The sequence below is a fragment of the Phaethon aethereus genome, assembly GCF_964289735.1.
Source record: "Phaethon aethereus genome assembly, chromosome: 5".
NCBI classification, from domain to species: domain Eukaryota; kingdom Metazoa; phylum Chordata; class Aves; order Phaethontiformes; family Phaethontidae; genus Phaethon; species Phaethon aethereus.
In genome coordinates this window covers 37,989,024-38,001,903 of record NC_138579.1, presented here as the reverse complement: position 1 = coordinate 38,001,903, position 12,880 = coordinate 37,989,024, and the positions used below count along the sequence as shown (strand labels likewise).

The window sequence follows — 12,880 nt, the reverse complement described above, 5'->3', positions numbered from 1 at the left end:
CACCTGATGAAAAGTTTTCTTATAGTGAGATGATTTGCAGAAGGATTAAGTAAAAAATAGAAAATTCCTTCCAAAAAATAGAAACAGTAGAAAATGCAGTTTTAAGAGATCAGGTATTATTGTTAAACAGTCTACTTTGTAAAAAAAAAGAAAATGAAAAAAAGAAAAAAAAAGAGAACCCCTTCTGGCAGAGCAAAAGCTGTTTCTCGAAACATTGCTTTAAAAGCTTTCTAAGAAAGAGAAGGTGCACTTTTGCTTAGAACAGGGGTTCTGCTATTAATCTAAGACTTTTGGAGGAGTCTCCAATCAAGATTCTCATAAATAATGTCCAACCATTGTTCCCACGGTTTGTCTTGCAACAGCATGGAAAAAGAAGAAACATTAACTTCGGTTTTGCAGGCGAGGATCCAATGAATGCAGTAGCAGCAAGAAACATCACGCAGCAGTTTTTTAAGTATCAGCAATTAGATAAACAGAAACAAACAAGGATGAAGTGGTTTGGAACCATACTCTGCAAAGTTTTGAAGAATTTGGCTCATCTTGTTTACTCACAGTAGCTTACAAGGGGCATGCTAGAGACTTGTGTACTACTTTAATCTTCTCTTAGACAACTACTAGGAGTAGAATGCTGTAACTTTCCTTGTCAAATTATCCTGTAATCTAATTATTCATATTTTCATTAATATCTAGGCTAAACTTACCATTTAACTTCAGTCTTATTCCTATTAGCATTTAATAACTTTAAATAACTTTGTATTTTCCTTTTCATAGTTCCAGTTGCATAGAAGCAAATGATAACATTCCCTTCAGTAAGATACCTGTATATTTTATTTCTCCCTATGCTCAAAGACATACACACACAATTTTCCTTAGTATCTTAATGTCAATCACTCCAAATTCTTTTTTTCTTATTCATACATGTATAGACTCTCAATTTACCTATGTAATTTTCTCATAATGATGAAATTGAGTGTCCGCTCCAGTGTTCTAGTCTCAAAATGATTTAATGTTCTTGAGGAAAGGACTATGCTCATACCACACTTCTGAACACAGTGGTTGCTGTTTGGTTTGCTTTCAACATCATCACACAATGAGACCATTTAATCTGCTGCCCACTTACCATTTCCTGATCATTTCTATGTCATTGTTTTCTTGCTAACTAGTCTCTATTTTTGAGCATCTGCCTGATTTCAGCATTTTGTAAGTGTATTGCTTCTGTGTTATTAAAATTAAATGTCAATACTTTCCCAAGCTCCTTTGATGATTCTGCAATCTATCACCTACTCTGCTTACAATCTGTTGTCATATATGAACTCCAGTGATCCTTCCAGGTTGTGAGAGGAGGCAGTTCTCCTCATTTTGTATGCTACCTGACAAGCCCTCCATACTACATTAGGTGAAGCTAGCCTGCTAACATTTGAGCTGTTGGGCTCTTTTCCCCCATGAACATTCATGTCAAGGGGCTATGTTGTCAGTCACAGAAATTCCTCAGTGAGAATGATTTTAAAAGAGCTATGTCCATTTACACCAACTGAGAATCTCGTTCAAAGGCTGCAAGAGCAGTTTGTTGTTAGTCTGAGGGCTTTACTGGCCTGACTCAGATCTTTAATAATGGACTATTAAGAATAGTCCATTATTAAATAGGAATAAAAGCTCCGTAAATGTAATCCTTCTTCATGATCGAAGAAGGCAGGTGCTTAAAGGAAGACAGAACACTGCATGCAGGAGACCATAGACCGAGAAGTAAAGCTCTGTATGACAAATGATAATCTCGGTTTCATTAAACATCATCTATGGACAGTATTTGGCCTCTGTTACCAATTCTGAGAACATTTTTCTTGAACAAAACTAGAATCTTTGATTTGGAACTATGCTGGTCATAAGCCACACAAAAATTGTTTTGCAAATTACTCAGGAACTCTGTGTAGAACTTCTATACTTAGATTTAATTTTTTTTCTGATGAGCTTCCCGTAACATTTTTCGGCAGAATCTAAACCTGCATTTAAAATTCTTAGCCTGCACAATTACAAAAAAAAAAAAAAAAAAATCTTCAAAACACAGGTTTGAAGCAGCATTGTTCTGTTGAATCTTAGCTGAACTCCACACTTTCAGGAAGGTATCAATTTTAGCAGGTATTATGAGTCCTAAAATAGAAACCAGTCAGCTGTTACACTGTTGATCATCTCAGTAGCTAATGCACTTATTTGCTACTGCTATGTTAATTTGAACAGAAGGGGAATGCTAACATGTCCAAGTGATAGAAGACTTTCCAATTTTTCCAAACAGTATTTAAGTTCAGCTTCAAACACAGGTCTTTGGGAGGGGTCAAAGGGTTAATCCATGAAAAGAACTGGAATAGCTGCAAGGAAGATCAATGAAGATCTCAAGAAGAAATGGAAAAACAAATCTCAGGTCAGGATAACTTTTTTTGTAAGTGGTTATGCGTTACTGCTGATATTAAAAGTAGTGTTTTCAAATGAAAACTACTCAAGCCCCAAACTGTTTAATTAACTCAAATTTTCATGCATGTTTTCAGTGTAATTTTATTTTAAAAATCTGGATGGCTTTCTAAACTTTTGGTGGAATCTGGGATATTCTGCAGAATTCCAATGTTTCCTACATATTTCCAATGGCCTTTGAATTTAATCTGGAAAGTACGTCTTTGCAATTCATTCTGGAACAAAGGTTCCACCTTAATAGTATACACAGTTGTGCAATAGCATTTCATTTTCACTTATGGGGCCAGCCATCAGATACTATATGCTCCCCCTCCCACAGCATTCAATACATTGGCCACATTGTAGGAGTATTAACAACTTACATCTAAACTCCTTTCCAAAAGCAGTATGGAATAGATGAAAATTCTTTTAAAGATGAACTATTAACAGATCCCTCAGTATTTTCTTTCCAATTGCCCAGTATTTAATAAGGATTTGTTCTATTCTTTGATCAGTCATTTGTATATTGTCTTTTGAAATGTTGCCTTATCTAAAACATCCATTATTACAGCATGAATCAGAGTGGCAGTGACAAAGCAGCTGATTTTAGTTATATGTTATTATGCTTGCAATGTGTCCTGCTTGTTTTAAGAAACTTAAAGGGCATATGCAGAATATATGGAACATTTCTTAGTTCACAATCTGACTTCCTTACTTACATTGCATAGGGTGAGGCCACAAAATAACAGATAAAGTGGCACAGAGGAACAGGACAATTGCATGACAAGTAATTTGTCATGGTTAATATGGTCACAGCTTTTCAGTTGAAACCTTTCCCCATGTGACATTCTGTGAAATAATGTATGATTAGAACACCTTTTTTGTAGTACAAAGATTCATGGCATAATTTTTTTCTGGCTTTATATTTATTCTCTAGTACTAAATAATGAATTTAAGAGGAGACTAAAATAAAGGAACTTGCTTTGTCTTGATTATGACTAATAAATTTGAGATACCACCAAATCTAAAATATCACACAGTTTATTCCCCCCAAAACTGGTATTCTTAAAGATTTGCCAGGGAAAAGACACAGTCCTTTAATCAAATTTATTGTATAGAAAGCTGCAATACATTAGCAGCTCAATTTCCTTGTATTTGACCTGCAAAAGATTGTAAATTTAGAGACTTCTATTTGACAATGAGCAGAAATCAACTTTATGTCAGATACATAGCTGGATATGCGGTAAAAATTATCAAATCATTATCATTAGCAAAATTATCTTGCACTATATAACCACAGTGGATTATGCATTAGAAAGATAGTGCTGAGAACGACAACAGTCATAGTATATGGAAGACACAAACAGGACATGAATCTAAAGGAATTATTCTGAGAATCTTCACTGGATGGATGTGCAAAGAGATAAATGGTTAGTAACTTTCACATCTGTTATGCCCACAACTGTCCCCTTTTTCTAATTTTCATTATACATTAAATTATACAGCTTAAATTCTCTTCTATAGAACTAATTGCTGAAAAGCTGATCTTAATTTATGAGGTGAACTACTGAACACAAGGTACTGCTGCCTGTATTGTTATGTTGAATTTGACTTGCTTTATTAAATATTTCTGTGAAAAATGGGCAACTTTATAGGGGTATCATGACTGATATGCTAGATCCTAATCCTTTTCTCAAGGTTTTTTTTAATTAAAGAACAAAATTGATGCATAAGAAATATGGTGCAGAATTTTTTTGTATCAGTATGCTAAAAAAGCAAGCAACAAAATTTGCATAACTGGCAATCAACCAAATATTAACTTATTTTGTGAGATAAAATAGCGACCCAAAAAGATTAAAGGCAAAGACAGAGGTACATGTGAACCTACATGCTTTTGGGTTACCTTATATCAGCCATAGTTTTCAGTTCAGGTAAGGCTGTCAATCACTGACAGAAGATATTTTTATCCTTTAAATTAAGGGTATCTATTTTATTTGCTGATAAGTTTAATATTCAGGAAACTTTTAGATATCCAACCTCAATTTTGGAAAGTGATTGTTTCTAGTTGCTGTAAAGCCAAGCAGTTTAGTTAGCGTTCATTAAAATGTAGTAGGATATTCTTCTAAACAAACCCTGTCAATTATGTCAGGTTTCTCACACACATTAAAATGAAACCCCAGCTAGAAAAGAAAGAAAACACAAAGGGAGAAAGAGAGAGAGAAAGGAAAAAGATGGGGATGAGAGGACAAACCAATCAGATTTGGTGTTACCAGCCAGTGGAAGTTTTAAAAAAAACAGATCACCGAGTGAAATCGTACATTTACTCGGAGAGAGCATCCTTTGACATTGCCTTCTAGGTGATCTCTGAGCTCCTCCAGCTTTCGATGGAGCTACATGTAAACATCAGAAAATGAATTTAAAGAGCAACCTGTTCTCTTGTCACCTTTTTTTTTCCTTTGTTTTTGTGTGTTGTTTTTTTTTTAAAAATAAATTATAGCATAACACATTTCTCACTGCCTCTGGCAAAACATTTCAAGACATCAAAGTGCTTTGAACAACACAGACATACAAGCTCAGTAAACTGGGAAATTGGGAACAAGATATTTTTTGCTAGATTAACGTGGCTCTTCTTTTCAGTACAGGAAAAAAAAAATCAAGGGACAGGTCATTCTAAAGCTACTGAATCTCTGCTACATTGTTCATTTATTTTTTTATTTGCTTGTTTATTGGAAAGGCTGTGTTCTAGAATTTATTTCCATCAAAAATAACTTTTTAGACATAAATTTTCATGTTTGGGAACCTCAATTAGGATTTCCCATTTTCTATAAGGATATTCATATAAGATTTTGAGTCTAAATATGTGTTTTGGGTTGTGAAATTAAATCCTGGGCATCAAATACAAAAATAATAATCCTAAATTAGGTGTCAGTGGGTGCTCATAAAAATAATAGGTGAATCCCAGCACCTTAATAAGCTACATCTTCTGCATATGTATATGCATTACACATCTGGAATTGTATGTGTTGACCCACTAAAATGCACAGGTCACAGGAATTACAAACACAATTTTCAAAAACAGCAGAGAAACTGTGGCTGTTTTGTATTTTCCTCCATGTGAATTCAGTGGTCCTGAATGTCTTCCACTGAAACAGTGCCTCGTTCATATACAGTGCTCTTCTCGTCTACACTTTTACTAAAACCTCTTCCCAAAACACAAGTTGAAAAGACAAAGCCTCACAGACAGTGAGGAATGCTACAGATGCCTCCAGCTATAACTTGTATAAACAAATAGCAACTGTCTTCTTTTTCTATGCTGAGATCAATTTAAATGGCGTCATTACTGGAAAGAGGTGCATAACTAATCCTTCCCCTCCCCTTCTTTATGCTCAGTGAAGTAACATTTTCACAAAGAGCAGCTGTAGAGCAGTGTTAGAGAACAGAGAAGATGGCTTGTCCTGGAACAAAGGCAATACACTCATATACAAAACCAAAACAAAAGATCAAAAACCAAGAAGGCAGGAAAGGCAAGGAGAGTGCAGAAGAAAAATGAAATAATTAGCGCTTGAGAAAGTGCTAAAAGGAAATAGAGTGGAAAAAAAAGTGAAAAATTGGATGGCTGAAAAAGAGGCAACTCTTGAGCTGGAACCTTAACAGAATGGCCTGGACTGCACATGATCAGCATCTTGGTATAGATGTGTTTTAAACCATTTATTAGAGTGTAACACTATGCATGGTGGGTACTGATTTAGATATCTGCCTGTTCTTTTAAGTGCTCTAAATATTTGAGTATGTTTGTACAAACACAAAAAACTTAGAAGGGACTAATTATTAGCAAAACAGTGGCTCCGTTCTTATTAGCCTGACATGAATCTCTCTCTCATTTCCTCTTTATTTACTCTGATTTTTTCTGATTTAAAGGCTAGATATACATGAAATATTCAACTCTCTTGTAAGAGTCTTTTGCAGATTTAAATGCAAAAAGTGTGAGCACTATAAAAGTTTAATTATGTTTCAAGATGGGAAGCAGTAGTCTGAAGATGAGTAAGTCACTTCTCCATGTAACAGGCAGTTAAGAGACAGCAAACAACATAGATCAGAGAAGTGGTTTAATCATGATCACCAAATTACAGGCACTTCAAGAAAGTTGTTACTATCTCTTATTTGTGGTGACATTCAAGGGTAACTAACTGGCAGCCTGCCTTCACTAGATTGTTCTATGTGTAGCACAGAAACAAACAAAATGTGACCCAACAGCAATAAGAATACTGAAATAAAAATGATGGGATGGTGAGAAATGGAAAAGCCCCTTCCCTCCCTCCCCTCACCTCCCCCTTCAAAAGGAAAAGTGTAGGCTATAGAAGAAAACTTGCAAAATAAATGTTAGAAACATATTTACTTTGAGGGATCCAACTCTACTAGCAACTCCTTTGCTTTCATCCGGCCGTCTAATTTGCTACAATGGGGGAAGATGGGTAAAAAAGACAGAAGAATAAAGAAAAAGTGAACTTAAAAAAATTTCCACACAATCAGTTAGCAGTACATGCAAGACATCAATTTGACTCTCTGAGACACCTCTAGAGGACAAAGACACAGACTCTAATTTCTGGAATAAATGATGCTTTACCATGGCATTTTAAACTTGCTTTGTTGATAATTTTTATTTCAATATATTACCAATCTGGCACATATGTTGCATGCTGAATTCACTAACATTTTTGAAAGAATACATGTTACTTATCTGATTTGGATACGAAGAACAATGAAGTCCTAAAACTCTAACTGAAGAAAATGACACCCTATACCTTCTACAAATCATATGATCATAGTATGCTATAACTGGGAGTATCAGGCCTGGCAAGTACCATGATTGATACCTGACAGAACGCAATACAGATTCCTATTGACCCAGGCCTAGAGATTTTAGCCACTGCTATCAAGATTCCCAGTTAAAAATTATGCTGCCCAACCAGAAAATTTTAATGCCAGACCAACATTAGATTTTTATTTTAAATATAGCGTGTATACAACCTCTCCCCCAACATCTCCTACCTGGTTACTTTTCCTTTATTACATACTTTTTTTCACGGATGATGCAGAGCATGGAAGAAATAAATGAGCTCAAAAGGCTTCATATTGTTAGAGGCATGTAAAATAAAACATTCATTTACAGCAAAAGTTCCTTTCAGAATTGCTGAATCCAGTAAATAAACCTCTTTTACTGATAAATTAAACTTGTGTTGTGTCATCTGAAGTAGAGAGGAAGAAGACAATAAAAATTACTTTAGGGATATCGCTCTAGTCTGAGTTTAAAGTTTTTATTATCTGATGGTTGTTTCACAGCTTATGTAAAACAAAGTCCCACACAACTGAGGTGAACCACTGCCTTTTCTTTAAGAAATCTCAGCAAGGAAGCCAAATACAGCTATGCTTTATGCTCTCTGGAGCACACTAGCAAAAGCTAGTTAAATTAGCAAAAGGCTAGTTAGACTGCTCTGTTTGTTTTTACCTGACCCATGGAAAATAGAGAAGTTTATATTCAAAACACAGTCAACTGAATATTTTTCTTTTTTATTTGCACTTGATTCTCAAGAAAATAATGCAACTAAGCAATATACTAGCGATTTAAATATTTAGTTCCGATAGGATGTCCACTAGCAAAATACACTGCAAACATTTATATAAATTGTTGCTTTCCTTCCCTGGTCTTATGGCATTAAAATAGTATCTCTTTTGAACTCTCAAGTGAAACACACACATTAGTGAATTCACGGGACTCCAAGGAAATCTCCAAGCAATTCTAGTATACTGACCAAGAAAAAATTGTCATTCTTAAATAAAATATGTCTCCTTTAGGAGACAGATTCAACTAAAATATAGGCAGTTGTAAACTAGTTCCTATATTTTTTCTAATACAAAAAAAAAAAAAGAAGAGGGAAAAAAGATCCTTATTTGAAAAGAAAACAACAGGAGTTAGAGCAGATACTTGGTCCAATATCCTGGTTGAGATATTACCAGTCCCAGACAATAAAAATAATCAAGCAGAACCCCAATTCACGTTACTAATTTGAAACTTTATTTAATTTTGTTTTGAAAAATGAGAAATAAGAAAAAGTAAATGCTGATAATCTCACATAATGACATGGAACTAGGACATGAAGAAAAATGCTACATACCGCAGAAACTTGGGGAAACGTTGTAAGTGACAGCAACATGCACTGCCCTTCCGGGAAAAAGTTTTTCTTCTACCACTTACCAATGTGGGTATTGTGGCTGCTCAAGTTGTGCTGAAGATTTAGGATTCAGTCAGAAATGAGATCGGAGATATTACAGGTGCATATAACTGACAGTGTTTACTCTTTCTTTCTTCAAAATATATAGAGGAATACATACGCAATGTATACATTGCGAGCAATAAAATTATAAATGCTTGAAAATATAAACTACAAACAGATAGCCTAAGGTCAACTCTTGTTTTACATCCATGGTACAGGTAATATACATGATGACACACTTTCTACAGGAATTTTCCACAATGCAACTTGGATGCCTCTCAAGGGATGGATCAGAGTGATATAAGTATTGCACAAAGTACACCACATCTGTTCTGGGAAATAAATAGGGCATTACCAAGAAGGCAAGGGACAGTAGGAATAAAATCCCCATCTTCTTTTCATGGCAAATGCCACAGAAAGGAATTCAGGTATATCCTTATCTCTCTCTGGTCAACTCCTGTATGATGTTCTAGAAGCTGACTGATAAACTAGTATTTCAGATAATGGTATGGATTATACACTCCTTGTTTTTCAGAAACTCAGCTATGCACAAGAACCCCATCATAGATGAACACTTGTAGCTATAAAAGATCAGAATGAAAGATGTGCACATAAGTGTTCTAAATCAAAATATTTATACTTCTGTACCCATCAGTCACTTGTGTGATCTAGAAATGAGTCCTTTGATTTTTGTATTACCCATTTGTAAAATGAAAACAATACTTCCAAGCAAAACATAGGACTAATAAAAAGAACCTCAACAGTCACATTGAAAACAAATCTTTCCATCTCAGGTTTTATGATTTTTTTTTTTTAATACCATAACACAAGCTAAATGGGTGGATTAAAGATGAGGCAGGAGCAACACTAAGTAGTTATTGGCAAAATGTTACCTGAAAGACGTGGCGGTTTTGGAACACTCTGAAGGAGAATGCAGCTACTCAGTGTAATGAAGGAAGAAAGGTGTGGTGTAGGGAGCATTCCAGGAAACTGGCAGGTTATAATGCACTGACAAGTGAAGATAAATGCATTATATTTATATCCTTTTCTTATTCACAAGGGAATAACAGTAGGAGTTAATAGCTGAAGATTAGCCACAAGTGTCCCTATCCTGATATCTAAAGAACAAGGTAGAAGTCACAATGGGATTAGAATGAGATACGCAGCTAGTGGAAGAAAACTTAGGATGCAGGAAAACCAGAACTAAACCATGAACAGAGGAGTGTTCAGATATGCTTAATGGACTTGTTAGAAGATGAATGAAAGACTGAGGTACGAAAGAACAGACATTTCATGTTTTCTAAGCAGAAATCTTGCATATGGTTTCATTAATATTCCTCTACCATCTAAAGAACAGCTCTTGAACAACTAGTTAACCTGAGATTCTAGTTTTGGTTGGATTTATTTAAAGGAGGAGTTCCACAACAGGAGAAATAGCCTCAGATACTTAACACTATCCATTTTAGACTCCTTCCCCTTTCTGATTGTCCTGGTTTCAGCCAGGACAGAGCTGGTTTTCTTCACAGAAGCTAGTGTGAGGCTATGTTTTGGATTTGGGATGAGAAACTGTTGATAATGTGCTGATGTTTTGGCTTGTTGCTGAGCAGTCAAGGACAGTCCAGCTTCTCGTGCTGGCCTGCTAGCAAGGAGGCTGGGGGTGCCCGGGGAGCTGGGAGGGGACACAGCTGGGACAGCTGACCCAGGCGGGCTAGAGAGATATTCCCTACCGTATGACATCATGCCCAGTACATCAACTGGAATTGGCTGGGGGGCGGAAATCGCTGCTCGGGGACAGGCTGTCGATCACCGGGTGGTGAGCAATCGCTGTACTGGGCATCACTTGTTCTTGTACATTCCTTTGTTGGTATTATTATTGTTGTTTCTTTCTCTCTTTCTGTCTTATTAAACTGTGTTTATCTCAACTCACGAGGTTTTTTTTCTAATTCCCTCCCCCGTCCCACTGCGGGAGGGGGAGTGAGTGAGTGGCTGCGTGGTGCTTAGTTGCCGGCTGGGGCTAAACCACGACACTGATCACTGAACCATTAAGGTTGGAAAAGACCTTCAAGATCATCAAATCTATCTGTCAGCCCAACACCACCACGCCCACTAAACCATGTCCTGAAGTGCCACATCTACACATTTTTTGAATGCCTCCAGTGATGGTGACTCCACCACTTCCTTGGGCAGCCTGTTCCAATGCTTGACCACTCTCTCAGTAAAGAATTTTTTCCTAATACCCACTCTAAACCTCAGCTGGTGCAACTTGAGGCCATTTCCTCTCGTCCTATCACTAGTTTCTTGGGACAAGAGACCAACACCCACCTCACCACAACCCCCTTTCAGGTAGTTGTAGAGAGCGATAAGGTCTCCCCTCAGCCTCCTCTTCTCCAGATTGAAAAACCCCAGTTCCCTCAGCTGCTCCCCATAAGACTTTTGCTCCAGACCCCTCACCAGCTTCGTTGCCCTTCTCTGGACACGCTCCAGCAACTCAACGTCCTTCTTGTAGTGAGGGGCTAATACACCCTGTTCTTGCCACTCTAAAGTTTCCCTACTTACTGCTTCCGACAAAGAAATTGGAATTTTGCAGGACCTAAAGCTTTCAGAAATGTGTTTTTACATCCACATTCACCAAAAAGCCAAACCTCTGTTAGACTTTTTTCCAGAATCCTGGCCAATACATACATGGTTCATAATGACAAAGCCTTTTTGATATAATCAAATTACTTAATTTTGAAACCAAATAAATGCAACGCTAGCAATGGAAACTCTTTACAGCAGAGGTGTAAAGAAGTCATTCAGTTTTAAGAAGACGTGAAGTGTTTAAGAAGATGTTAAGTTCCTTATACAGTGGCCTGGGCATGCGATGTTGGAATCGTGTTAATCAAAACAAGACATTATACTACACAGCATCCAAGTCAAGTTCAGATTATTTGCTGTACACGTAAGAAAAATGTAACCGTTCTCCCAGTTGACCACTATCACAGAGATCAATGATGTACGGTGAGTAAAGAAAACTATTAATACTACTTGTGGAACGTTACATCACTGGGTCTGCAAATAGATGTTTTTGCACGTCGTGTGTGTTATCCCACATATCGCTGACAACTGCGCTGACAAACATTTTCTGTTTTCTTAGACAAAAATAGTCCCTATTACTTTCTAGCCACGGCTTCTTGTTATTGCACCTAACTAAAATTTCCCTTGTGCTCCTAACCTAGTTGCCTTAAGGGATGCACAGTTATATGGTGTGAATATCCTCTACTGAATCCTAAATCATGCAACTTGCTTGCATCATATCTGTCAATGTGACTACACATACTGTTAATAAATATTTATGAAGTTGTTCCTGTCTAAAGCAGGTTTTTGGATGTGAAACAGTGACATTCCCAAGTTTGCACATGCTATGAGAAAAGACGACCTCCCTTGTTTTTCCAGTTTTATCTGCCATTACTTCCTTCCAGTTACTGTTTAATCTCAAAATGCAGGGCATCATGGTAAGAAAAGAATGACCACTTTTGGAAATCTAGAGCAAAACTGTGCATATGATGCTCCTACTTTGGACCACTTCCTTCAGCAGAATTCCACAACATACTCCAAATCTGTGGTGTTTTTTTTCTCCCCAAGGGCTTCAACTGACCAAGACAAAATGTGGAAGAACAACAATGGGATATACCTCTCTCAAGTCCAATGTAGCTTAAAGAGATGTTCTATGATTCAGTGAAAAGGTCAGTGGATGTATAAAAACATTAAAATGATCTTAAAGACAAATACATTGAGAAGACAAAAACGTTAAATACTTACAGAAGAGAAACTAAATATGAATCATAATATATTCAAACAGCCCCCACGTGGAGGGGCTTTGAAAGAATATGATATATTAAGTACAGGGATATTTAGGAGCCGTCAGCAATGTGTTATCAAAAACTTGGAGATTCCTGAAGTTGATATAGTGCATTCAACTACAGAAGAAGGGGGTCCAGTTGATAAAGAGAAACCATAGAAGCTATACTATGCATATTATTACACCATTCTGTTCCAGAAAAATGTTCGTGAGATCTCACACAAATTCTCACAGAATTCAAATTAAAGGAGAAACGTATCTCAAAAGTATAACCCAACTGGCAATGATTCTACATCAGCTGGCCAGGAACAAAAAACTTTATGTATTG

General features: G+C 36.5%; 1 protein-coding gene across 8 annotated transcripts in view; it reads right to left on the bottom strand.

Annotated features, from left to right (window-relative positions):
- The window catches only part of GPHN (gephyrin), a gene marked incomplete at both ends in the record, with an annotated part of 312,397 nt that overhangs the window by 78,773 nt on the left and 220,744 nt on the right, over positions 1 to 12,880 (bottom strand). For 3 of the 8 annotated variants that reach the window (XM_082000102.1, XM_082000104.1, XM_082000107.1), the window contains one exon: positions 6,836 to 6,892. The exons of 3 other annotated variants lie outside the window; for them this stretch is intronic. In XM_082000102.1, coding sequence (XP_081856228.1) covers positions 6,836 to 6,892 — 57 coding nt within the window. Of the gene's footprint in view, positions 1 to 4,757; positions 4,830 to 6,835; positions 6,893 to 12,880 lie in introns of all 8 variants that reach the window. 2 more of the 8 variants (XM_082000103.1, XM_082000106.1) reach the window with 2 other exon arrangements.